We start from the raw sequence: 22,753 nt of genomic DNA, 5'->3' as shown, positions 1-22,753 counted from the left end.
TTACAAGGTAGACATTTCAAATTTGTATGAGTCACATTATATTTAGAATCACTTGTACCATTCCATTTGACACGTCAGTTTTACATCACTGGATAAACACGCAGAGTTCAGGATTTGGTAAATAAAGGTAAAGTGTACGTCATGTTAAAGAATGGAGGTGCAGGTCTTCCACTTGGTCTGGCAACGATGGTGACAGCCACCAGCGACCTTCGTCGGGTAAATGAGGCTTCACTTGGGCGGGTGGGCGGGTCGGATGTTGCCTCCCTCTAGTTGCCGTCCTTCGCAGCAGCCCCTCACGCCGGCCACGGTGACTTCCACTCCTACAGTCTTCCGGTGGTTAATCAATTTCTGTACAAATCAGTATTCCATTCAAGGTCTGATTTGTTTTCAATATTTCACGGCGGAAGACATCCTCTATTTATCAGGCCCGGGAACAGCAGGTAAACAGCGGGCGGCGCCCATGTTCACCCCGATTAAGTGATTACTGATCCTGATGATAATGCGGCCATGGTGACCCCCTATTACATCCCCGATAGTCCGATAACCCCCACGATGGTCAGATAGGATACCTTGATTGGCCGATAGCGAGCCCCTTATTACAGCTAAATGGGCCACCGGGGCCTGATGGGGCTTTTCCGGGCGACTGCTTTCGAGTGTCCGGTCTGAATGGACGGGCGACACACTGTTTGTTCTGAGGCATCTTGAAGGACCCTCGAGGGATGGTTCGTGGAGAGCCCTTAAGAGGAAGTCGAGTAAGAGCGAGAGATTAACCAACTATAGGTCTTAAAAACCCGCTTTCATGAACGGTATGCGAGAACATTGTTTCCTTAGAATGTGTACGTATAGTTTGTCGCGGCGATAGTGAGTGATATATTGGTGGGCAAGTGGCGATAGTGATGATGGTGTGTTACTGCTTTTGATTTTGTTGGTGGTTATACTGTAGAAGAAGTAACGAACTGAGCTTGAAAATATAGGTTGTAATAGAGGACCTGCTCACTACCGCATCGTAGTAATCAATCAGTGTAGCTGCTGAATCCTCGGAGGCTTTAGTGAGATGCTTACCGTCAGGGAGTTCACAGCATCCACGAATCAGTACATATGGACATTTGGCGGAGTGGTCAGCAGCTCCAGCGGTACTCTCATGTCAGGGTGGAAATGGCTGGTGCTGCGGCGGACGAGGGGCGTGGTGGTGGTGGTGGCGGCAGTGGTGATGGTATCGTGGGTGTTGGTGTGGGGTCCTGCCCGACACAGACAACGAACGCTCTTCTCTCTCCAGCCATCTGCTGTGTCACAAGCGTCCCTTTCTCGTCACTCGTTTGTGCTGTGTGTCATTTACCTCCGTGATGCTTGTTATTCATCTTCTTGTTGCTATATAGTGCTTGTAGTTCCCATATAGCTGTTATTAGTCTTTGTGTTGCTGTTCATTCCTTTTGTGTTGTCTCCTTTAGTGAGAGAGAGAGAGAGAGAGAGAGAGAGAGAGAGAGAGAGAGAGAGAGAGAGAGAGAGAGAGAGATCGGGCTGGTGGTTCGTCGTATCTTGTTACACACCATTCTTACCCCCGTCCTTCGGTAGTCCTGCCCTGGGTACGGTAAGGTCAACCAGCCACACACACACACACACACACACACACACACACACACACACACACACACACACACACACACACCACTACAGTTTGCTACACCATACACACTGTAGACACAGCCGCATCTTCGCACTATACTGCTCACAATCACAGACAGCATTTCGCAGGCATCCTCACCCTCTTCGCACGAACCACAGCCAGCCCCTCGCACTACATACATCACACACCGCCGTCCCTCTTACCATACACGGTCACCCCTACACACACACACACACACACACACACACACACACACACACACACACACACACACACACACACACACACACACACACACACACAGACCGACCACGTCCTCTGCTTCATGTTAATCACCGCTGAACGAACACTACCACCTCATGCATGTTTTCATCTCCTCATATCCAGCCACAAGACTTTCACTGCTATAAGTTACCCAGTTTCATTTATGGTTTAAGTTAGATACCTTATTTATTCATTCTTTTTTTTTATGGCCTAGTTAGCAGTATCAAGAATTTCGGTATAGTGAAAATTCCAAACAGTTCCACTACAGCCGCTTGAACTACTGCTATGAATATAGAAACCCTCGTTAACTTCCATCACTATAAAAACTTCACCAGAATCACGATATTGCATGAAGACCCCTATAATTTCCACTACATCTTGTCAAAATACCATAAGAATCATGAAAACCCACTTGAGAACTTAGCTCATTTCACCGCAGTCCATTAATTTGATACTAGAATCATTAAAACATTGGAAAATCCTCTTAATTTTTCACGGCTACCTCTTATATTACCACTACAATCTTGAAAGTACTCTTTAAAACCCTTCTGTACTGATTTTTCTTTCGTCATATCTGTACTCCTATCGTTCTGTTTACTCACCATCGCCAGGGTTATATAATGTCAATAGAGAATACAGAATAGTGTGTGATGATTTCCCTTGTATTGATATATAAACCGTACTGTCTTGCGTGCATAGTCCCAGTAAGACCTCTGTGATGAAGACCCAGGATGACAAACAAAAAAACAAGGGAACTTTCAGAGTGCTACAAAAATGCAGTGTATCTACACAAGGCACAAGTTGCTTTCTCTGTGTGATATTAAGTTAGTTCCACTCCCTTCTGCTACCAAACCAAGACCGTATTGTTGATAAGCGCCCGAACGAATACTATGTGCCAGTTCCAAAGGTTAGGTAATTATAATGTCTTCTTCTTCTTCTTCTTCTTCTTCTTATTATTATTATTATTATTATTATTATTATTATTATTATTATTATTATTATTCTTTAGGCACTTCCCTTCATTTCCACGTATTGTTCCTATCCATAACGTTCTTTAATCCTCTATTGAAGCATCTTACTACCTTTATTAAGTACAGTATAACCATACACTATATCAATCATCTATGCCTTATTTTAGAACTATTTTTCCCCCACATCTTGAATCCGCTACTTCTTTCCTTATCCTTATTACTTACCCAAGAATCTTGTACACATCATTATTATATCTCATGGCCACTTCAGTTCCAACACAGGTCAGCAATCTTCCTCCTTTCCTCCTTTCTTTTGATAGGAAAAAATGGAAATTTTTCCATTAAGCGCAGCAGCAGCTAAGGTCATATGGCACCGCTAAGGTTAACGGGAGAACGCTACATGTCCCACTGGGCAACTAGGTTTGGCTAGGATTCGAACCCGGACCGCCTAGACCGGAGGCCCCAACACTACCCACCTTAACCAGCTACGTCACCCAAACCCCTCTTTTGATAGAAGACACACGCAGCCCACCAACAGTGCAACGTAAAGAGCTGTGATAGTCGAACAAATCCTCCCTTTCCCATTGAGTGCTGTCCCTGTAAATGTATCGGAAAAGCCAGTACTTGTAAAGATAACAGTTGAGAGAGATAGTGTAGTGTGTGAGCATCAATAGAATGTAATGTTAGTAGCAGTGAGGGCGCAGTGAGCATGGCTGGGAGTCTCAAAAAGAGATCCAAAAGTGTACAAAGATTAGTATTGTACGTGAATGAGAGAATGAAGGGAAGTGAAGAAGAGGAAATATTATAGTCATATTCTGTATTTAGTGGAGTTGTGAAATAAGAAGTGGTGTGTGTAAGAGTTAGTGGTGATTACTGCTGCATGGAGTGCTGGAAATGAAAACGAAAAATGAGCGAGGAAAGGAAGAAAATAGAATAAGAGGAGAGGGAGGAGGAGAACACAAGAAGAATTATTAGAAGATATCGAATACAACTGTGTAACCTGCATTATATGATATCACATTTGAACCCTGTAAGAATCTCACTTCCCGCCTTTCTTTACTTTAAATCCAATGTGTGTGTGTGTGTGTGTGTGTGTGTGTGTGTGTGTGTGTGTGTGTGTGTGTGTGTGTTCTAGTGTAATAGTGACCGCTCGTGACTCACAACCAAGAAATCCGGAGCTCTCGAATCCACGGACGAATGTAAACGCCCTCTCTCTCTCTCTCTCTCTCTCTCTCTCTCTCTCTCTCTCTCTCTCTCTCTCTCTCTCATACACACACTGCTGCTCCAGATCCTGTTTGACCACCTTCAAACTCACCAGCTGAACCTCGGCGACAAATTACTGGGTCGCCTCCCCCTCGCCTGCCTCTCTTGTCCTTTGTTTATATCCGGGCCTGAGACAAGTGAGCGTCGCCTTGCGTTATCAGATGGCGACTCTCTCTCTCTCTCTCTCTCTCTCTCTCTCTCTCTCTGAGTATATAAGGTAGTCGTAATGCATATTAGAGAGCAAAACAATAGTGTAGTGTAGTGTGTGTGTGTGTGTGTGTGTGTGTGTGTGTGTGTACAAGTATAAGGGATAGTTATAAAGATTGTTTAGAGAACCTTCGATATTTAAACGCTACTGTTTCACCACCACTCAGAGATCCACCACCACCACCTCCACCACCACATCATCACTGTTGTTGTTGCCTAATATGTAGAGAGAGAGAGAGAGAGAGAGAGAGAGAGAGAGAGAGGCGGTAAGGGACTGGATGAGATGGGATGGGATGGGGGTGACTCATTACAAACGATAGTACGTAAGAGACAGGACTGGAACGGGGATGCTACACGTGTCCCATTGTGGAGGGGATCAGTGCAGGCGTAGCGGAAGGGAAGGGAGCGATGGAGCGTGAAGGGAAGGTATCTATTATAATGGTGGATAATGGACTTAGGGCACGCGCCAGGAGGGTGGGAGAGAGAGAGAGAGAGAGAGAGAGAGAGAGAGAGAGAGAGAGAGAGAGATGCACTTAATCACATATGTAGTGCTTGTATACAGATAGAGAGGCAAATAAATAATCAAATAAATTCACAAAGTCAAAATGATCTAGTGCCAAATGCAAGAGAGAGAGAGAGAGAGAGAGAGAGAGCGCCGCCAGATAGGTACGTAAATAGATAGATACGCACAGGCAGACAAACAAACAAGTTGAAAGCAAGCAAGAAAAATATCAGAGAGAGAGAGAGAGAGAGAGAGAGAGAGAGAGAGAGAGAGAGCAGGTGTGGTGCAGACAGCGGCGGTGGCAGGTGGTAGTGCTCGCCGTGATTGACAGCTGTTGAGTGGCCGAGGGGCGGGAGGGCGGCGGTGGAGGCGGCGGCGGGCATCGAAGGGCGGTTAGCAGCAGCTTTAGTTGGTGAGATAGAACACGTTTCTTCCTTTCTAAAATTCCTTTGGCTCCTTTAACTCCTTCAATGTCCCTCAATTTCATCAGCCTATTATTGATACCCACATTTTTTCATCCATTTTTCTCTTTCCTTATGGTTTTTTTTCCTCCTCATCCCTCATACTCGTACATCCTCCCCTGCGCCCCTCTCTCTCTGTCTCTCTCTCCCCCTCTCTCCTGCTCGCTGACCCCTCACCTCCACCCAGACTGCTCCCCGTCCTGCCATTGTTACCAGTAATGCAACCTTTATGCTGAGCTGAGCACGTATTATAGGAACGTTCTCTATCCCACCGTCTACTACTTCCCCTCTCCCTTTCCCTCGCCTTCCCTGTCCCTCCTTTGCCCTCCATTCATGAAACACAGAGAGGAGAGGGGAGGAGTGTGACTGACTTTAGAATTGAACTCGGGATGACATGAGGGAGGGACGCTACGAGGCAGTACCCTGTATGATGTAGTCTGGTCTGCAATCAGTGGTTCTTTCCCCGCCTGTCTGGCATGCAGTACCTGCCCCAGTACGAGTAAGCATGTTTTGTGAGTGTTTGTCTGATGCTTTTCTCTCACTTCTGTATCCATTATAAAGGTTGGTTCTATGTCAGTTCCAAGCAAATGACTAAGTACTGTACGTTCAGCATGCTTTGTGAGTGTTTGCTTGATTTTTACTTGGTTGTTCATTATGTTGTGCTTTGTCTATTGTGTTATGTTTAAGCTCCTCTGGTGTATATTCTGAAACGTTTTACTCTCTCACCGTCACTGCTTCCTAAAGGCTCCCGTTGATGATATTCGTGTTTTTAAGGGTATTTGTATGTTTCGAGTGATAGATTGGTAAGATATCTAGTTTATGAAAAGGAGAAAATGTCTTGAACGTAGTTAGTTGTCTCTACGGCCTAGGAAAATGGTCGTGGTGAGAAAGCAAGGCGTTTCTGAATACAAGCGTTAGTATACTGTGGTTCATGACACTATCCCGAGATTGTACCTTTTCTATACAGGGACTGGGAGTGGCTAAGAGTGTGAACTATGTGTCTGTAAGACTGTGGTACGTTGTCTGAGCTTGATGATTGCTGGTCTGGTGTATAGATAGATAGATTGATAGATAAATAGTTTCCAAGCATTGATTAAAGCAGACTGCTATGTAAATTCTACACACGTAAAGTAAATTTCCTCACTAAGGCTCCTCCATGATAATTTCACCCCAAATCGTTCCTCCCACGGTGTGTTCCCTCAACGTAATTCAACATTGATGCCGGGCGGGGAAGAGGATTAGTTTTAGGGAATGTTCATTGGGGGGAATTTACCCATTGGGAGGGGGAGGCGGGAAAGGGGAGAAGTTACGGTATGATTTTTTTTTTTTTTTTTTGTACACTGGGCGTGCTCTCTCTCTCTCTCTCTCTCTCTCTCTCTCTCTCTCTCTCTCTCTCTCTCTCTCTCTCTCTCTCTCTCTCTCTCTCTCTCTTTCTGCTTTTCTCGCTTTTCACGTGTTTATTTGCTTTGCCTATTCGTTATTATCACTGTATCTATTTCTCCACCTCTTTCTATTTGTCAGTCGGCTAATTCTCTCTCTCTCTCTCTCTCTCTCTCTCTCTCTCTCTCTCTCTCTCTCTCTCTCTCTCTCTCTCTCTCTCTCGCTCGCTCAAGGTGTGCAAAAGTAAGGAAAAGTGACTAAATACTCGTAGCCACAAGGAAAGACGAGCTAGGCAAGAGGAAGGCGCTGGCATTAAGAGGGTCACTGGGAGGGTCGCACTGGGCATAAGCAGGATAAGCGGATCGTCATATATGGACTAGGAGGCCTTCTGTATATACCCTTGCCTTTTTTTTTTCTTTTCTTTTTGCGTACGGTTTGTTTACAAGTAGTTTTCTTTTTTACAGTCTCTCTCTCTCTCTCTCTCTCTCTCTCTCTCTCTCTCTCTCTCTCTCTCTCTCTCTCTCGCTGACTGGGAATGAGTGTAGCGGGTAACGCGACTTCTGGTTGAGTTGTACTGTTTGTCTTTCGTCCCTCTCGTCTCCCAACAAGCGTGAGAGTGGCGAGGTGAGGCGTGAGGCGAGGAAAGTGTGCGCTGATCCGTATTAACTACCCGGGCGCAGGTGTGAGGGCCAGTCAGGCCCTCTATCTGCAGCCTCATCAGGGTCGCGCTGCAAGAATTAGCAGCTCGCGCTCACAAACAAACTCGGCCACTTCCATTTCACGAATTGTCAGTTTTTTTTTTTTTTATTCCCAGGAACATACACAAATTTGAACGTCATAAACTAAAAATTACCTGTCAGTTTCTTTTTTTTTTTTTTTCTTGGATTACTTACAGTTTATGATCTTGTGTGTTTGCATATCTGCCCCAGTTTACATTTTCTAACTAACATGCGTTACTTCTTCATTATTTACTTTATCCTTCTTTATGTCTTCCCCCTCCTGTGTGTGACTATCTAGTAGGCAGTGGCCCGTTGTACCGCAAGGGAGCTATATAGCTGCCTGCTGAGGCCCAAGCCACGCTCAAGGGATTAGTCCAGCTGAAGATGGCCTCTTGATAACCTCAGCCTCCCTCATCCTCTCCTGATTATCTCCCAGACTTTCCTCCTCCTCCTCCTCCTCCTCCTCCTCCTCCTCCTGTTTTTCTTTTTCCCCCCATCCTCCCCGTCTCTCTGTCTCTGTCTCCTCGCACCTTATCGCCATTGTACGGCACAACTCACAAATCCCACCCATTACATTATGCTGCTCACTAATCGGCAGTCACTGTTCGCACGTTCAGGAATGCAGCCTGACAGACTACTCGGTGTATCTCTCGTGTCCTTTGATGTGCCACGCATGTATCATTGTGCGCCTTTTTGTTCTGCCGGTGTGATGAACAGCATATCTCATCCTGCATGTTAAAGAATAAGACAAAGGAGCTTCTAGCCACGATGACACTTACATTAGAACCACTTTGTCCCCCGCCAGGTGTGAAGTGGCAGCTGTCGCGGCGTCTCCAGCAAGCCACAGTGACAGTGGGTGTGCTTCTCCTGCAGAAGGCTCGGGAGGAGGTGGAGGAGGAGGGGAGGGGAGGAGGTGGTGGTGGTGGGGAGGAGGAGGAGGAGGAGGAGGAGGAGGCAGCAGCAATAGTGAGCTACTGACTCCACTGGTGAGCCTGGGTCGCGCAACCTCCATAGCAGCGGGCACCCTCACTACCTCGCCCACTGTCACGTCCCTGTCTCCGTCTTACCACGGGGCCGTCGCCACCAGCACCGCCGCCAACCCGGTCACCTCCACTCCCAACAACACCAACAACAACAACGAGGCTGCACAAGCCACACACCCGCCGCCGGCGTCCCTCCAGTCCCTGGACGCCTCCTGGCTCACCACCTCCCTACACAACAACTCCCTGCATGGTACGTCTCCCGCTCAGTGATTCTTGTCATAGTGAGTACGTTTACAGTTTTTTTTGTGACAAGAAAACCAAGTTCATCTCATTATTTACCAGACGATCTCTCTCTCTCTCTCTCTCTCTCTCTCTCTCTCTCTCTCTCTCTCTCTCTCTCTCTCTCTCTCTCATAGATGAAAAGCTCTGTCAGTTAGTAGTTTTCTCTCATTAAGCTTCTTCCAGTTTATTAGAGTTGAGTGTCTTTCGACTGTCTCAGTGCTGACATTTCCTCTGTCTCTCCGCCGCAGAGGTAAAGGGGGAACCAGACCAAGACGTGTTCACCGAGGCATTGCCGCCCTATAGCTCCGTCACCGCCTCCAGCGCCACCACAGACAAACACGATCTCTCAACCTCTCACCTGCAACAGCTATACTCCAGGTAAGTAGTGTGTGTGTCCTGCAGGTAAAGTGAAAAGTGTTTTTGAAATAAAAGACAAGATTTGTTTACACTGCTTTGTCCACTGATGAGCCATCTTCCTTCCCCTCCTCTCTCTCTCTCTCTCTCTCTCTCTCTCTCTCTCTCTCTCTCTCTCTCTCTCACAGCACAATGCAGGCGTATGGGGGTAACTCGTACATGCAGCCAGCCGGCTTCTACAATGCTGTGCCAAACTCACAGTACTACGGCACCGACTACCTCCTCAGTGAGTGTTTGCCCTGCACCACACCACCGCAACGGAGGCCAAGTGCACTCAGGCATTCCTTCATCAACAATTGAAGTACCATTGGGTGCTTTTTAAGTTGTCGCGTCATTTTGCTGTTGTGTTACAGTTACGGAAACTAACTGCGACGCTACTGACGCAAATGTTTTAGAGTGGACATCATTTATATGTGTTGAATTTTCTAGATTTTTATTGAATGTGAAGAAAATTAATAGAGATATGCCTGTGTGTGTTGGTGACGTGTGTGGGTCTATGTGTTAGTTAATTTATTTTTCCATTAAGGAATTATGTAAACCCTAAGCATATTTACCCATTTATACTTACATATGACACGCTCTGTCGATCTTCATGTTCTTGTCAAATGGCTTATGTTTCGCGTTTGCTTTATGTTCTATACCATGGCCGCCTTGCGCTAACTGTTCCTCTCCTCCCTCCAGACAGCACGCGGAGTCTCAACCAAAGCAGTAAGGGAGCTTTGGGTTCAGGTTCCCTCAGCTCCTCCTGCCTCAGCTCCACGGGCTCCCTGGGCTCAGCGGGCTCCCTAGGCTCCGCTACGGCCTCCTACTTGAATCCTTATGGATCCTTCAGCGGGAGCAGCGGCACTCAGTGTCAAAACCCTTACTACGGCACCTCCTACAACACCTCCTTCGCCGCGGGCAACACCCAGAACTACACCTCCACCCAGCAGGTAACACACATACACACACTCACACACACACACACGCCCGGTAGCTCAGTGGTTAGAGCGCTGGCTTCACAAGCCAGAGGACCGGGGTTCGATTCCCCGGCCGGGTGGAGATATTTGGGTGTGTCTCCTTTCACGTGTAGCCCCTGTTCACCTAGCAGTGAGTAGGTACGGGATGTAAATTGAGGAGTTGTGACCTTGTTGTCCCGGTGTGTGGTGTGTGCCTGGTCTCAGGCCTATCCGAAGATCGGAAATAATGAGCTCTGAGCTCGTTCCGTAGGGTAACGTCTGGCTGTATCGTCAGAGACTGCAGCAGATCAGACAGTGAAACACACACACACACACACACACACACACACAGTAGGCGACCGAGGTGAATTACATACACACACTACTCTCGTCCTTTTCTCAGCGTCCCTACCTCCCAATCCCAGTCTGTCTCCCATTCTCTCATACTTTCCCTTCCACTTCCTCTCCTCGCGCCAGTCTCTCATCCCTTCATCCCTCAGGGCCTGGACTCCGCTTACTACTCAGCGGCGGCGTACGCGGGGCAGGCGGCGGCGGCGGGAGGTTACTACTACGGACAGAGCTATGGTTACATGGGCTCCTCGTCCGCCTCATCCCCATCCTCCGTTGCCACCGCCTCCAACGGTCTCTCCTCCGGCCTACCTACCGCGGCGCCCTCCACGCCCAACCCCACCACCTATCAGCTCACACTGCCTATCGAACGTGAGTACTGGCGGCTCCAAACGGCGTGATGCAGTAGCTGTCTTTTTAATGCCTATTTGACCTTTATGATGGGATGCACTTCAGTGGTTCCTTTATTCTTCTTTTTGTTGGTCAGTGCACTTCTCACATTATAAGGAAATGTATTTGCTCTTGTGTAAACGTACATTGTTTTGATTGCATAAAGTTTTGTTGTACTGTTGACTGCTTAGTTTTTCTTTATAGAGGCAGGATGGGTAGATGCGGTTTTATGTGCAGAATTACTTCGTATACTATGTTGACTTGTTCTCGTAACTACATTGTCGAGGGTTAGAGATGAACTGAATATTCTCCACGCGCAACACCTTCGCCTCCAAGTCCTTATGCTCTTGCGGTGCTTGCCTCATGAGGAAGGCGGCTGGCGGAGTGTGGTGGTGGTTATTGACAGAGGAAGGGAGTGGTATGGAATGTATTGTGGTTTATTGACAGAGTTGACGAGGATTGACGGGTTTGACAAATAGATTAATAATACTTAGATGTCAGGATTTAGTTCTTTGGAGTAGCTACATTGTGATAGAGTAGCTATAATGTGATAAACAAGATTATATATAAGTGGTAAGGAATTTATAGGAATGATTTAAGAGAGGTTTCTACAAATATGTTCCTCTCCTCACGGGTGATTATTGTTCCTTACAGCAGAGTCCGCCGGATTCCAGGGAGTGGACAGCCCATCTTCGCCGCTCAAAGATACAAGTTAGTCATTCTTTCATGTTATTCCCTGTATCCTTCAATATTCTAGAGTTTCATTTTTATTTTGCAAAGTTCACGTTGATCAGTAGTCGGGTTTTTCATGTCAGTCTTTTATTTCTCTTATGTGTATTGTCCTTGTTAAGCCACCATTGAAAAATAATAAATATGGTTTCTTTCTCTTAAACGTTGCTGGCTTTCATTAAAACTGTTTACAAGGGGCGCAGCAATCATTACTTAGGTTTTCATTAGTGTTTTTCTCCAGTCATCCTTGAAAAATCCCAATAACCACGAAGCACTTACCTGGAAACACTGGTCATACACTCACGTTCGCCCTCACAGTAGATTCCAGCTAGCACTTCGTCACTCTTAGCATAGCACACAACACATGGGTCAGATTATTCTCCTTTGTTTTGTTTTCCTAATCTCTTCCATTTCCCACCCCCTATTATTGCAATTACGCCTTGTATATCTTGTGAGGCTGGAGAGACGCTTGAGTTCTTGGATGAGTTCAAGTGTGTCGGGTCAGGGGTAGATAAGAGAGTAAGTGTGAGCAAGGGAGGCTGGCTGTTGAGAAGAGGAGTCGGGGCTTGTGCAGAGCTGGCGGGCGGGGCGTGAGAGGAGACCCTTGTGTACGCAGAATAAAGGTTAGTGTTTATGTTACTGAGAATCCACCTGAGGGAGTGTCTGTACTACATACACGGGAGCGGATACAGCTAGCATACCTTGGTGAATGAAGTGAAAAATGGATCGCTATAGAAGGAGGTTCATATGATTCTCTCTCTCGAGCCTCGATGAATGAAGTGAAAAATGGATTGTAGTAAGGAAGTTCATATGAAGACTCTCTCTCTCTCTCTCTCTCTCTCTCTCTCTCTCTCTCTCTCTCTCTCTCTCTCTCTCTCTCTCTCTCTCTCTCGTTCGCGATTATCTAAGCAATGAAACAACAACCGAGGTTTTATATACATACCTTCACGCAGAAAGTTTTCACGCTATTGAACGGAGACTACCTCTAAGTATAATCAAACCTCGCCTTTGAATTAAGAACGCTATTCCAACACGTCACTGCAGCGGCCGAGGACAGAGACGGTGCCTTAAGAGAGTGCACTGATTTCCTTGCGCTCTTCTCCACTTTCTCCCGCGTGCTGGCAACATTTCACAACTCAGGTCACTGTGAGGCTTCCTAATCGTTTAAGATGTTCCAAACTTATCTGACTTGTTTATCTGTTTAATTCAGTTCCAGAGCTTCGCCGCAAGTTTTCAGAGGGTTGCGCTATAATGCCTGAAGACCCACATTGGCTGGAGTTTTATGAGAGGCGACGACGAGATGTTTGGTGGTTTGGCTGTACGTGGTGCCTCAGCGGGGGTTGCGAACCTCTCAAAGACGCCTTACAGTGGTCTCGTGTTTCCCTGGCTAATCTGCTTTGCTCATTCATCTCAGTATTTTTCCATTAAACATTCCAAACATAAATAAAAACTTGTTCTGCGTATTCCATTACGGATTAAACCGATTAGACGATTTTTTCTCTTGTTTTCGAATGGGTTTTCTCGTGTGGTATATTTTTGCAAGGCTTTTCGTCGCTGTGAGAGGGGGGAGGGTTGTGAATGCGTGGTTGGTTGTCTTGCAGCTTTCCTTATCAGCTTTTAAGTGGCTTCACCGCCTTCTCTTTTGTTCTAGTTTTCTTCACTCCATTTGCTGTTCCTGGTTTACGTCAATGTTCCTATTTTGCAGTGGTTATTTTTGCTTTTTCTCCTTGGGTTACATCTTTTCTTCATTTTGTTTAGTGTTCTTTGTTTATGGCAATATTCTTGTTTTGCAGTGGCTATTGTTTTTATTTTCCTTACGTTGTCATTTAGTGAGCTACATCATTATATAATTTTTTTTCCTTTCCTTGTCTTATCAGTATTGTTGTTCCTGTACTTTAGTTATTGTTTTATACTTCTTTCACATCACCACCTCACCAAACAGACTCTCACACTTCATCTCCTTACTCGTCCCCTCCACCTCTCTCACTCCTTGTCACTTCCACTCCTTGTTACTCTAGTGCCTCTTCCTCTCATCACTTGTACTTCCCCTCCACCCCGCTGTCTTTATCTACACCCTTACCATACATCTCTCTCACACTCGTATCCTCTTCAGTTCTCCAATGTTCTTGTTCCACGTCACTTCTGTTCCTTGTTCATCTAGTCTCCCTTCCTCCCTCTAATGCTTCTTGCTCCTTACAAACATCACTATTACACTACTACATTTGTCTTCACCAGCTTTCTTGCAACACTCTTTACCTATACCACACACCATGAACGCCCATCGTGTTAGCTATTCCTTTATCTACACTCATTCCTTCCATCCATCCACTCTGTTTATATTAACTGCAGTCTTTGCTCAAACTTTCTTAATCCCACTTAGATTTAGGTTTCTATTCCCTCACGCCTTCTTTTCTCTCCTTATGTTCCGTCTTACTCCTTTCCTTTGGATGTTTCTTCTCATGTCTTACTGTATATTTGGTAGTATAAAAATAGCAGGTAGTCATACAAGAGTCATTTGTTTTGTTGATGCTTGCTATTGTCTCACACTTCTTTCTGTTATTTTTATGTCACCTCTATATACATCTCGTCTTATGATTTTTCCCTTTATAGGCAGTCGTCATACACATTTTTCTAAACACACACACACACACACACACTCTCTCTCTCTCTCTCTCTCTCTCTTTACTCTAACACTGTCCTTTTCTCTGTGTCATCTCTTCATACAGTATAGGACCATAGACCATCTTTTCCTAAAACGCCCTTTATATTATTCCTTTTGCAGTCTCATTCCATTCCTGAATCTCATTCCCTCCCTACGTATCGTCTTTATACATCCATCCTTCACCTCTACCACTCTCCTTCCATTTTATGTCATCTTATCTTTTTCTAACAACCTCTTACATTTGTCCTTTAGTCAGTCTTCTCCCAGTCCTGAGTCCCCATCTTTTACTTACACCTTTCTTTATACATCCACATTCTTCACTTGTACTACTCTCCTTCCTTTTTGTGTCATCTTATCTTTGTCTAACAACCCCTTCCATTTTATCCTAGAGTCAGTCATCTCCCAATCCTGAGTCCTCATCTTTTATTTACATCTTCCTTTAATAAGCGTCACCTTCTCCTCCTCAGCCTCAAGGAACCGAAACAGCAGGTCAAGGCGTAGCAACCCGTCCCCAGATCCAGAGAACAAGGTGGAGCGGGTTTACATCTGGGACCTGGACGAGACTATCATTATCTTCCACTCCCTCCTCACCGGCACCTACGCCAGGACGTTCGGGAAAGTGAGTGTTTGTCAAGTGTTTGTCTCCTTACACTCTTCTTGCTCTGATTGAGAAACTGTTCCCTTGGCCTCTTTGAAACTTGTTAACATTTATTTAACATTTATTTATTTCTTTTTTTTTGTACTGTAGTTCTTTGGTTTTGTATCATTGGGTAGAAAAGACGAAATTGATGTTTTTTTTATTTTTATTTTTGTGTGATGAGGAAAGATAGGGGTCTATTTATGGATTTTTTTTTTATTTCATATTGTATTCTCTCTCTCTCTCTCTCTCTCTCTCTCTCTCTCTCTCTCTCTCTCTCTCTCTCTCTCTCTCTCTCTCTCTCTCTCTCTCTCTCTCTCTCTCTCTCTCTCTCTCTCTCTCTCAGGATATTCAGTGCCCTTCTATAGCTTTTATAATTCGCTGCAGCCTTATCAGCGTTCTGTACCAAACATTTCTTTCCATTTTTACTCTTCTCATCTCTCATCTTCATCTTCTCCTTTCCTCCTTCCACCCATTACTCTCTCTCTCCTTCCCTCCCCCTCCTCCCTCCCTTTCATCCATCATGGTGGCTTGCCGAACCTACCCTCTCCTATCCCCCACGGACCCCATCATAGCCTCCCATCACCTACGATCCATCCCGTCCTCCAGCTCGGCTCCCCCCGCCCCCGCCTCTCCCTTCACCCTTCTCCATCACGCTAATAATGTGACAGTCTCTCTCTCTCTCTCTCTCTCTCTCTCTCTCTCTCTCTCTCTCTCTCTCTCTCTCTCTCTCTCTCTCTCTCTCTGATGCACTCTTTATCATCGTTTTCTTGTTACACCATTTTTTTTTTCTTGTTTTCTTTCTTTCTTTTGTTCGCTTTCTTTGTGTGTGTGTGTTTTTTTTTTTTTTACCATCTCATTCATCTTCTTCATTTACTCTCCTCTCTTTTCTCTCTCCAGTGCTCCCTTCTGTCTCCCTCCTCACTCTCCCCTTGTTCCTAGCAACCACTCGATAAAAACCCCTTTAGCTCCTAATTGCTTAAACTTAACATCGACATCGTTCTCTCGGTGGCAAAATGCTTCGTTGATCTGGACTGGACTGACTGCGGGTGGTGGTTCTTTAAGCTCCTATAAGATCGTCATGGTTCGATTTGGTAGTATTTTTCGGTTTTCTCTTATCACGACAATTTTTAAAGGCCACAGATGATAGGCTGGGTTCTCAACAGTGTTTCTTCTGTTAATTATATAGAAATTTTGCTATTTTTTCTCTAGAATTCTAAAAATTAGCCTTAAAAACCTATCACTTAAACGATTCATGTGTTAGTAGTGGAGGTGCGGCGCGGAAGTGTTTCAGAATGTGGTCCCAAGAATGGAGGCGTGGGAATGTCATTTAGTACCACAGGAACTGACTGACGGTTATGCGCGAGGGTAGTAATCTGCTCCAGTTGTTCGCGTGGTCGTGGGTGGATGTTTGGGTTGTGTTGGGTGAGTTGCGTTTTGAGAGGGTGCTGGGGATGCTGACAGTTTCGCGTTATGGGAGCGAGTTCTCAAATATTTTTCTCTTTTCTCCCAAATAGTGTTAACGGACTTTTGTTTGGTATTACTTGGGTTTTCAACGGTGGTTTCATGATTCTGGTTCAGCTAATATTCTGTATTATTATTTAGGAAAATCGTGACTAACCATTATTAAAATCTCCCTCCACAAGAAATAAAGTTTTTTTTTTTTTTTAATCTATAATCACACCATCAAACAACAGGCCAGTATTCAGAAACGCCTTCTCCTACCATGAGTACTTTCGACAGTCATAGATATGATTAACCGGCTTCTCAAGAGTGTTTTTCCTGTAATAATGTAAAAATCTTGATAATCTATCACTAGAACCATAAATGTGCCCTAAAATCAACACGTCACAGAAGTGTTTCAAAATATGGTCCTCCTTCACACGTTGCTTTTCCTTCGATCTTCACTACGAGCATCCAACATCACCAGCCTCACCCTGACCAGACATCTTCACCCGTCAGTCATGTGTCCTCGCCTGTCACTCACCCGCCACACGTGCACCCTGCCACTGGGCCTCAGGCAAAACACATGACGAGAAGACTTGCTTTTATAGAACGGGAACGAGGTGACACGTAAAGCTGTTGACAAATGGTTGCTGAGTGAATGCCGGAGGGAGAGACAAAAGTAGCTCTGCGCTTCTGCTTTTTTGTCTTTGTTGATGTTGTGTTTGTTTCAAGAGATGCTCCTCGTGGCAGGGTTGCAGATGTGTGTGTGTGTGTGTGTGTGTGTGTGTGTGTGTGTGTGTGTGTGTGTGTGTGTGTGTGTGTGTGTGTGTGTGTGTAAGTCACCTCGGTTGTCTGCTGGTCACCCAGCCAGTCTTCCCCATTACGGAGCGAGCTCAGAGCTCATAGACCGATCTTCGGGTTGGACTGAGACCACAACACACACAACACACACCGGAAAAGCGAGGCCACAACCCCTTGAGTTACATCCCGTACCTATTTACTGCTAGGTGAACAGGGGCCACACATTAAAAGGCTTGCCCATTTGCCTCGCCGCTAACCGGTGTGTGTGTGTGTGTGTGTGTGTGTGTGTGTGTGTGTGTGTGTGTGTGTGTGTATCTGGAGTTTGTGCCATATCAGATATTGTTCTTGCTGTTTTTACCTCTCGTAACGATCGCGATATCTCTTTATTATTTTCAACGGAAAGACAAAGAATTGTATTTTTTTGTCATTGTAAATTAATGCTTGAGGCAAGACACCATGAGTCAGCTGAACGAGACAAGTAGATACGAATTTTTTCTTCCTCCCACTTTTTTGAAAGTTGAACAAAAATCCAAACCACCTCCTCCAGCCATCACCAGTGGAGGATGCAAAGATAAGTGGCACACTTTTCACTCACCATGTTAGGCATCATATTGCAGCGAGAGAGATGGCGACCACAGACTCTTCTTCGATTTCCACACTTTTATTTTTAAGGGAGAGTTGGTAGAGACTTTCATGGCGTTGTCCCAGGTTGTGGTTTGAGGGAAGGCGTGGGCGGGCGCTGTAAGTTGGGGAGGCAGAGGAAGTTCATGAGGAGCAGTAGGAGCCATCAGTTTGGACACGTGAAGTACAGTAATGGTCACAGCCTCCTAATATTTCGGAAAGTGCCACGGAAGGATGCGCTTTCGTGCCTCTCATTACCCTGCTCTTCCCTCGCCACGCTCCATGAAATCTGACCACCATTTTCACAGATATCATAGTGTTGCTTGTATTCTTAAACGTTTTGGTCTCTCTTATGGACTGTTTTTCAAAGGATACACGAGTTAAGACAATTACCCGGGTTCTCATGCATGTTTCTCCTACTGACTGTGTAGAATCCTTGTTAAACTATCCTACAACCATGGAAACATCCATTAAAACCCTGATAACTTCCACGAGAGCATGTTATAAAACGGTCGAGATCACACTCTAAAACTTCTAAGAATACAAAGGCACTCAAGTAACCTCTCTCAATTCAACTTCCTAAGGGGCAGCTTCACTACTTCCACCTTCCAGGATTATTGTATTAATCAAGCCTCTGACAATAACCTTACTATAGTCCCGCACATAAACCCAACAAGACACGCTAACTTACGTGAATGGTAACTACGGAAGAAATTAAGTAAATTCAGTCTTTTGTTCCCGAAGTAAAACCGAATGATAAACTGTAAATTTTCGAGCATTCTAGAATTACGGAATTACTGAATGACACGGTATGACGAAATCTACTCGATGAAAAAATAATGATTGACTTCTCAGGAGAATGTATCAAACCGAAACAATATCAAGTAGTTTACGTTGCTGCATTCAGGTCGTCAAAATGCATATATCTGCCAGCTCCCCACCACATCACACACGCGTTTACCTCTGTACCCCTGCCACTCTCTCTTCCTGCTGGCCGCTGCAGCACGCTTATCTTCCTTTCCGCCAAGAACACTAATTATTCTCGCTGGTAGTGGCCCTGGCTGATTATACTGCCGCTGTCTCTGCTGGTATAGGGATGTGCTTGTGTACCAGGAATGCAGTGCAAGTGCTACTGATATTATAGTTATTTTCCTTGCATAGGATTGATGTTCATGAGTTATTTATTTATTTTCTATCTTTTGATTTGTCTTTGTCTGTGGAATTCTCAGTGAAACCTGTTGTTTTATCACCTATCCATTGTTTATTCATTCATACATGTTTCAGATATATTTGTTGTTAATCGTTTGCATGTGTTTGTGTTTACCGATGTTTAAATGTTAACACACTTTTCAAAATGTGGCATCGTTCATAAAATGGAAAAAGAAAACTCACAGCAGTCGAATGTCTAGAATATTTTTGCACATTCTTCGTAGTATGTAAAAATGTACCGGGCCAGACTAGTTTCATTGAAGAAAAAGGTATGAAAGATTCAAGGAGATGCAGTAGTGGGCGGCATCCCAGCAGCAGAATGGAGGGGGCGGCAGACGGCAGTATCTAGTAGGCGGTGTGCACGAGCGAGCTTCCCGCGTTTTCTTATGCCAATTACAAGTGACACTTTACCGCGTTAATGAGCAAAAAAGCGCGCACACTTAGACAGCCGCGTTACTGCCAAGCCACCAAAAACACGATTATAAATGGCGCGAGGTGGGCCTCTTGCTTGGCGCCGAGGAGCGGACAGCCAAGGGTCTGCCTGGCCACGAGGGACTCAACTTAATGACTACTTGGCCCCTCGCACCTACATGAGAGGCAGCTGAGAGGAGGCGTGAGGGCGGCTGTCTGACAGGAAAAAGATACGAATATACAGTGTCTCTTTTCTCGTTTGCTTCTGCGTGTGTATTTTGTTCCTGTGGGTACATTTGCGCAGAGACTGAGAGGTGACACAGACTCACAGAAAGCCGCGCTGCACCTGTCTGTCTTGCTTCCCTTTGCTCTCTCACTCGCTCACACAGGAATTTGGTTTCATTATGTAGACTTGAACCGGCTGCGTGTCAGTTGTCAGATGTGATGGTGTGCCTCCTTGTCTTCCTGAAAAGTGAAGTAGTGCTGTCTAGTACACCTACATACATATACTACTCAAATCACACTTAATTCCATAAAACTGAAATGCGTATTCGTAGTGAAATAGATCTCATACTGTTTATTATACCACTCTTTCCATACCACAAATATCGAAGTATAATCCAAACATGAGGGAAAAAAAAAACGAGAAAAAATTGAGGATGAGAGAGTCTTTAGTTTGCTTAAGAGACGTGTGAAAAAAAAATAGCTGTAGAAAAGAGGAAAGTAATCTTGGAGGAGTGAGAACAAGGGTCGGTGGTAAGGAGGGGAGATAAAAGAAAGGAACGGGTGTGAGTGAGTATATAGGTGGTGATGGGGAGGAGAGAGGGAGAGGGAGGAGAGGATGGAGGGTCGTCATAATGGAGGTGGAAGCATGTATAAACACTCCTACCATTTGCTGCTTTTGTCTCGCCATTAAGATTTTTTTTTTGTTTTTCACTTTTTTTTAGCATTATGACAAAGGTTGAGTTTTTCAGTTCCATTCTATTCAATACGTTTCCATTCTTTCTCTATTTACTACTACTACTACTACTACTACTACTACTACTACTACTACTACTGCTACAATAACAAGAACTACTACTACCACTACCACCACTACTACTACTACTACTACAATAACAACAAGAACTACCACTACCATTACTACTACTACTACTACTACTACTACTACTACAATAATAGCAAGAAGTACTACTACTACTACTACTACTACTACTACTACTACTACAATAACAAGAAGAACTACTACTACCACTATCACTACTACTACTACTACTACTACTACTACTACTACTACTACTACTACTGCTACAATAACAACAAGAACTACTACTACCACTACCACTACTACTACTACTACTACTACTACTACTACTACTACTGTCACCTTCATTATTTTCCCTTACTTACCGTCTTCCTGTCCCCCCATTCCCTCTTCTCCTCCTCCTCCTCCTCCTCCTCCACTCTTGTTCTTTCCCGACGCTCCTTTACTTCCTTCCTGCTCCCCTCACTCTTCCCTCGGCCGCCTTTTGGAGTGGTGGTGAGTGTTTATGTGTTTGCTTTACGAGACAGACAGTCAGGTAGACAGACAAACAGGCGCAAGGAAAGCCGATACACGCAGCGGAAACAGGAGAAGAGAGATGGAGTAGGAAAAAAACACGAGGAAAAAGTGCATAAAAACATAAACATAGTGACGGACAAGTGATGGCTGTATTGGTGGTGAGTGTTTGTTTGGTGTCGCAGTGGTGGTGGTGGTGGTGGGTGGTGGTGGTGTTGGTGGGCGTTCTCTATTGAATTGTCTTCCTTAAATCATGTTCTGTTCCATTTTTCTTTTACTTGATCTCTCTCTCTCTCTCTCTCTCTCTCTCTCTCTCTCTCTCTCTCTCTCTCTCTCTCTCTCTCTCTCTCTCTCTCTCTCTCTCATTTTCTTTCAGTTTCCTTCACGTTTTCTTTCATCAGCTCTTTCTCCAACCTCCTTTTTTTCTTTTTTTCTCTTCTCTCCCTCAAGACACTTTACCGCCATCCTTTTCTTCACTCTCGGCCTGTCTGCCACCCTCCTACAGCCTTTAGTCTCTCCCTGCCACCCTCCCACCGTTCTTGCCTTTTTCTCCCTGCCGCCTCCCTACCGTCCTTGCTTCCTCTCCCTGCAGCCCTCCCACCGTCCTTGCTGCTCCATCCCTGCCACCTCCGTCGCCTCCCCTCGTCCCAGCAGCCGTCCTTTTCGTCTCCTTGTCATCCTCCTCCTCTTCTCCCCCTTTCTGTCGCCTAATATAACCCACCATCTCATCTTTGTCAATTCCCGAACGACTTTAGTGTTTGTAGTTATAGTTAATTTCGTCCCGCACTTCCTTTGTTGTCGTGTGTGTGTGTGTGTGTGTGTGTGTGTGTGTGTGTGTGTGTGTCGTAAGTCTTTGTTGCCTCACTTCATTAGCAAAAAGTTTCTAGCAGTCCCGATATCTTCTTTCTGAGCTGGAGCTAATGGTCTTGGAAACTAGTAGAACCGAAATCCTCCTCCTTTAGTTCCGTGTATCGCGGTGCTTGTTATACAGCTGGCTCATAATGATCTCTAAGCATACATGTGTCGGAAGGACAAGACAATGCTCGCATCTCCCTGCAATATTCGGATCAGTATGCATCGGTTACAGTTTGCTTCCCCAGCCTGTGTGTATCAGAGGCAGCTGCACATTACGTGTGTCTTGACCCTTGCTATTTGTTTTGTCAGGTTTGAGCAGGTTTCGTTTATTCAGAACAAGCAGCGAGGCACGAAAACAGAACAGAGCAGTGTCCGAGGCTGTGCCGGCTGTTCCTGCCCCAAACAATAACAAACAGTGCGAGGCGCGTTGGCCACCCCGTCACCTCCCTTACCCCTTCCCTCCACTGCCACACACAGACCAGGCACAGGCAGAGACGCCACCCTGCAGTGTACGTGTATTTGCTCTAAGTTTAAAAATCTTATTACTTTTATTCCACTAAATGAACCACAATCGGAGGTAACGGGAAGACTCATCCCATGTCTACATCCAAATGAAAAGCACAAACACCTGTGGATACCATGCGCACTCAGCTCTTGATCGTGAGCACGCATGGTAACCTGTGTCCGGCACCACTCGCTCCTGCGCTCAAGTGTTACTCACGATCCCGCCAGCATACACTTCCTCATGGTTTCTCAGAGGCGTGCGTCAGGCAGCCTCGTCCTTCAGAGGGAAAATATGTCATACCGACCACCATAACGGGCAGTGGTTTCTTTTTTTTTTTTTTTTTTTAGGTCTTCTTGAAGAGTATTGTAAGAACTAAGTGTGTTATACAAACATCTGTTCTTCAGTTGAGTTGTTGGATTACAAAAAGAAAGAAAGAAAAATAGGATAAAAAGATAATAGCTACTTTTTTTTTCTTTTTCGCGCGCACAAACTGTTATACTGTTTACACCAAGTTTAGGGGGAAGCTGTATCGAACCACAACCGTCTCTCCCAAATATTTACACTTGCATTCAA

At 45.2% G+C, this 22,753-nt stretch overlaps 1 protein-coding gene across 2 annotated transcripts in view; it reads left to right on the top strand.

Annotated features, from left to right (window-relative positions):
* The window catches only part of LOC123504273 (eyes absent homolog 2-like), an 89,277-nt gene that overhangs the window by 38,981 nt on the left and 27,543 nt on the right, over positions 1–22,753 (top strand). Inside the window, exons 4-10 of one of the 2 annotated variants that reach the window (XM_045254683.1) lie at positions 8,197–8,624; positions 8,905–9,034; positions 9,199–9,296; positions 9,752–10,002; positions 10,509–10,728; positions 11,401–11,457; positions 14,605–14,756. In XM_045254683.1, coding sequence (XP_045110618.1) covers positions 8,197–8,624; positions 8,905–9,034; positions 9,199–9,296; positions 9,752–10,002; positions 10,509–10,728; positions 11,401–11,457; positions 14,605–14,756 — 1,336 coding nt within the window. The remainder of the gene's footprint in view (positions 1–8,196; positions 8,625–8,904; positions 9,035–9,198; positions 9,297–9,751; positions 10,003–10,508; positions 10,729–11,400; positions 11,458–14,604; positions 14,757–22,753) is intronic. The other variant, XM_045254684.1, reaches the window with a different exon arrangement.

This window comes from Portunus trituberculatus, chromosome 15, assembly GCF_017591435.1.
Source record: "Portunus trituberculatus isolate SZX2019 chromosome 15, ASM1759143v1, whole genome shotgun sequence".
Lineage (NCBI taxonomy): Eukaryota > Metazoa > Arthropoda > Malacostraca > Decapoda > Portunidae > Portunus > Portunus trituberculatus.
The sequence above is the reverse complement of the archived record's forward strand: the minus strand, read 5'-3'. Positions and strand labels throughout refer to the sequence as shown.